The 4,389-nt window shown below is 53.9% G+C and overlaps 2 protein-coding genes across 2 annotated transcripts in view; both read left to right on the top strand.

Moving 5' to 3' along the window:
* Positions 1–4,389, top strand: part of PNPLA6 (patatin like phospholipase domain containing 6) — a 25,377-nt gene that overhangs the window by 17,919 nt on the left and 3,069 nt on the right. The gene's annotated exons all lie outside the window — the stretch shown is intronic.
* LOC113490895 (macrophage mannose receptor 1-like) lies at positions 220–4,369 on the top strand. Its single transcript, XM_026867503.1, has 5 exons — positions 220–301; positions 1,052–1,444; positions 2,582–2,727; positions 4,023–4,132; positions 4,225–4,369. Exons 1-5 carry the CDS (start codon positions 220–222, stop codon positions 4,349–4,351), a joined length of 858 nt encoding a protein of 285 aa, XP_026723304.1. The 3' UTR covers positions 4,352–4,369.

The following is a 4,389-nucleotide window of genomic DNA, read 5'->3' as shown; positions in this document are numbered from 1 at the left end:
CCCCCCCCCCCAACTGGGGACACACCGCCGGAGGTGCTGGGGGGGCAGAGTTAAGGTTATTGTGGTGTCAGGGGGGATTCAGGGGGGGGGTGAGGGCTCAGCACCCCTCAACACCACCCCCCTCTACCACCCTGGTCACTGCAGAAGCTCCAGGACACCCGGTGCTTTGCGGTGACAGGGTGACATTGGTGGCAGGGTGACATGTCCCCCCCCATGGGTATGTTGTGTGTCCCCCCCCCTCCAGTTGCAGCCCTGACAGAGGCGCTGGAGGCAGAGAAGGAGAAGAAGCTGCTGAATGTGGGTGCGTGTGTGTCCCCCCTCCTCCCACGGTGACACCCATGGTGTCCCCAACCCCTGTGCGTGTCCCCAATCTCTCATGTGTGTCCCCAATCCCCGTGTGTGTCCCCAATCCCCATGTGTGTCCCCAATTCCTCTGTGTTTCCCCAAACCTCGTGTGTCCCCAGCCCCTATGTGTCCCCAATTCCTGTGTGTGTCCCCAACACCTGTGTGTGTCCCCGATTCCTGTGTGTGTCCCCAACCTCCATGTGTGTCCCCAATTCCCGTGTGCGTCCCCAATCCCTGTGTGTCCCCAATCTGTCTGTCCCCAATCTCCGTGTGCATCCCCAACACCTGTGTGTCCCCAGTCTCCAAGTGTGTCCCCAATCTGTGTGTCCCCAAATCCTGTGTGTGTCCCCAATCTCCATGTGTGTCCCCAATCTCCACGTATGTCCCCAACTCTCATGTGTGTCCCCAAATCCTGTGTGTGTCCCCAATCTCCATGTGTGTCCCCAATCTCCATGTGTGTCCCCAACCCTCATGTGTGTCCCCAATTCCTGTGTGTGTCCCCAATCCCCGTGTGTGTCCCCAATCTCCATGTGTGTCCCCAATTCCTGTGTGTATCCCCAATCTACATGTGTGTCCCCAGTCCCCATGTGCGTCCCCAATCTCCAGTGTGTGTCCCCAATTCCTGTGTGTGTCCCCAAATCCCCATGTGCACCCCCAATTCCCATGTGTCCCCCCCCACCTCGCTTCACCGGTCACCTCTCCTCAGCCTCCCGCTCCTTCCTGCTGTACAACGAAGCCCACCGCCTGTGCGTCGAAGCCAGCGGGCAACGACTGACGGCAACAACGTGCCGGCCCGAGCTCATGGCACAACGCTTCCAGTGGTCACCCGAGGGCCAGTTACGGGCCTGGGAGAGCCAGCGCTGTGTTACGGCAACCCGGGGGCAAAACCTGGCCCTCGTCAGGCTGGAGGAGTGCCGGGAGGACGGGCAGCTGCAGCGCTGGGAGTGCCAGGCCGGCGGGCTGTTGGCCCTCCGCGGCTACGAGCTGTACTTCAACTACGGCAACAACCTCCAGCACACGGTGATGCTCTACACCGGCGACCGGGAGTGGAGCCGCTGGGTGGTCCACGGGAGCAAGGACAACGTCTGCTCCCTCTCCTGTTAGTCCCAGCTTCTTTAGGTCAAATTTTTAGGGCTTTGCCTAACTCTAAACTGGTTGAAATCAGCCCTAACCCAGCATGGATGCAGTTTAAGCTAAGCTCAAACTGTAACAGGGCCCTAAACCTGACTTAACATTACATTTAGGGTGACTTAATCCTTATCGAGTCCAAATCTTAATGGAGTCCTAACCCTTATGCAGACTTAACCCTAAATATGCACAATTTAACCTAACCCTAAGTGACGTCAAACCTCATCCAGGTCTTAACCCTTAATCCAGCTCAAACCCTAAATGTGTGTGACTTAACCTAACCCTAAATATATGCAACTTAACCCAACCCTAAATGACATCAACCCTCAGCTAGGTCTTAACCCTTAACCCAGCTCAAACCCTAAACATGTGTGATTTAACCTAAGCCTAAGCGAGGTCAAGCCTCAGTGGGGTCTTAACCCAGCTCAAACCCTGAATAGATGTGACTTTACTTAACCCTGAACTAGCCCAAACCCCAGCAGGGCCTTAAGGATAAACTATTGGTAGCCCTAAATATCTAACATTTAAACTAACCCTAATCTATCCCAAACCCCAGTAATCCTAACCCAGATTTAACCCTAAATATACAGGATTTAAATTAATCCTCAACTAACCCTAACCCCAGTGGGGCCCTAACCTTAAACCAGAGTTAACGCCAAATATACAGGATTTAAATTAATCCTAAACTAATCCTAATCCCAGTGGGGTTCTAGCCCTAACCCAGATATAAACCCAAATTTATAGGATTTAAAATAATCCCGATTTAGCCCAAAATTAGGCATGGCTCTCACCCCAACCCAGTTGTAACCCTGAACATATCAAGCTAAACCCAAAGCCCAGTGGGACCCCAACCCAGTTTTAACTCTAAATATACTGAATTCAGCCAAATTCTGACCCAGCCTGAAGCTCAAGGAGATCCTAATCCAGTCCTAACCTTAAATATGTCAGATTTAACCCAAATAAACCTACTCCTAACCCTAACCCAGCTGTAACACTAACCCAGCGGGGATGCTCAGCAGCCGGGGTTGTGTCTCTGGCCGGGGCTGTCAGGTCTCACAGCCCCAGCTTGGGGGTGACCCCCCCTTTTGCTGTGTCCCCCCCTCCCCAGGCTGTCCCCCTTGCTCCAAAGGCTGGACCTATTTTGGGAATTCCTGCTACTTCTACTCCAAAACGGAGAGTTCCTGGGAAAACGCCCAGAGCTTCTGCTCGCTCCTGGGCTCGAAGCTCCTGGAGGTGGACAGCCCCGAGGAGAAGGTGAGGGGGGACAGATTCAGGGTGGGGGGGAACGGATTTAGGGGGGATAGACACAGGCGGGACAGCGAGGGGGGACACTGCGGTGCCTGAGCTGGTCTTTGTGGGGAGGGGATGATCTTCTGGGGGATGGGGAGTGGCTGGAAGCCTCACATGGACCCCATAAACCCTGCCCTGAACCCTACGATAGCTTTGGGGTCACCCTGCACCCCATTTGTCTCATGGGTGGGTGCTGCTGAGTCCTTACCCTAAGCTTTACCCAAATTTGGTCATTTTAACCCTATATTTACACTCTAGTACCTAATACTTCTACAGTTAAGCCTAACACTGCTCCTAATAGAGCTGTAACCCTAACACTAAACCAAATCCAGCTGAAACCTATCCCTAACCCTAAACCTGACTCTAACTCTAACCCTGACCCTAAGCCTGATCCTAACCTTAGCTCTAACCCTAACCCTCACCATAACCCTGACCTTAACCCTATCCCTAACGATAACCCTGACATTAATTCTGTCCCTAACCCTGACCTAACCCAAATCTGATTAACTGTAACCCTATTCCAAGCCTACACCTAACCCTATCCTAAACCTAACCCTACATATATATGGGACTTGACCTAACCCTAAGCTAGTCCAGACCTCAGCGGGTCCCTAACAGAGTCCTAACTCTAAACACACAGGATTTAAGCTAACTCTAAACTAGTTCAGACCCGAATGAGGCCCTGCCCCTGCCCTAACACCGAATATCTATAGTCCTAACCCTAAATACACAGAATTTAAGCTAACCCTAAGCTAGTTCAGACCTCAGCAGGGCACTAAACCAGGCCTAACTCTAAATATATAGCATTTAAGATAACCCTAAGCTAGTCCAGACCCCATCAGGGCCTGAACCCAGCCCTAACCCTAAATATATAGGTCTTAAACTAGCCCTAGTAACCCAGACCCCAATGACCCTCCAATTTTAACCATCATTTTTCCTAACTGTGACCCCAAACCTGTGTATAACCCGATCTTAACCCCAGCCTTAGCATTCTACAGACCCTCATCCTGCCATCCCCGACCCCAAACCTCTTCTGAGCTGTCCCCCACCACCATAAACTCCCTCCCCCAAACTCCCCCCTGCATCCTCCCACTCCAGAGCAGAGGTTGTGTCAGCAGTGGGGAGGTGTTGCGGTATTGAGGGGGGTTACGGCATCGGGCCTTACCTGCCACCGGGACCTGCTATCCCCCCCCGTCCCCAAGAGTGGGCAGGGGATTGTGGGGGGCTCTGCCGTGGGGCGACGCTGCCGTTGTCCCCAGGGTCACGTCCGGACCATGCTGCAAAGCTCCTCCTGGCTCGGCATCAAGGATGAGGAGGTCGAGGGCACCTGGAAGCGAGCGGATGGGACGATCTTATCCCGGGAAAACAGGTACAGCGGGAGCTGGGGGACATGGGGACGGGAGTTTGGGGACGCGGGAAGACACCCCTAAACTGCCTTGATCCCCCCCCTCCTCGTTGCAGCTCGTGGCACAGGAACGAGCCCAACGGCGGGCGCCAGGAGAACTGTGCGGTGGTGAGGGAGGACGGCGAGTGGTACGACTACCCTTGCACCAGCAAACTCTCCTGGGTGTGCGAGGGACACCCCTGAGACTGCAAGGGACACCCCAAGACCTGTCTCTTATACAC

The sequence above is a fragment of the Athene cunicularia genome, unplaced genomic scaffold, assembly GCF_003259725.1.
Source record: "Athene cunicularia isolate RWA unplaced genomic scaffold, athCun1 SCF_60, whole genome shotgun sequence".
Taxonomy (NCBI): Eukaryota; Metazoa; Chordata; class Aves; order Strigiformes; family Strigidae; genus Athene; species Athene cunicularia.
The sequence above is the reverse complement of the archived record's forward strand: the minus strand, read 5'-3'. Positions and strand labels throughout refer to the sequence as shown.

Excerpts from the sequence above, each read along its gene's own strand:
- LOC113490895 (XM_026867503.1), top strand. The coding sequence starts at position 220 with ATGTTGTGTGTCCCCCCCCCTCCAGTTGCAGCCCTGACAGAGGCGCTG. Across the intron at positions 1,445-2,581 it reads CAACGTCTGCTCCCTCTCCT|GCTGTCCCCCTTGCTCCAAA; the intron begins GTTAGTCCCAGC and ends CCCCCTCCCCAG. Across the intron at positions 4,133-4,224 it reads ATCTTATCCCGGGAAAACAG|CTCGTGGCACAGGAACGAGC; the intron begins GTACAGCGGGAG and ends TCCTCGTTGCAG.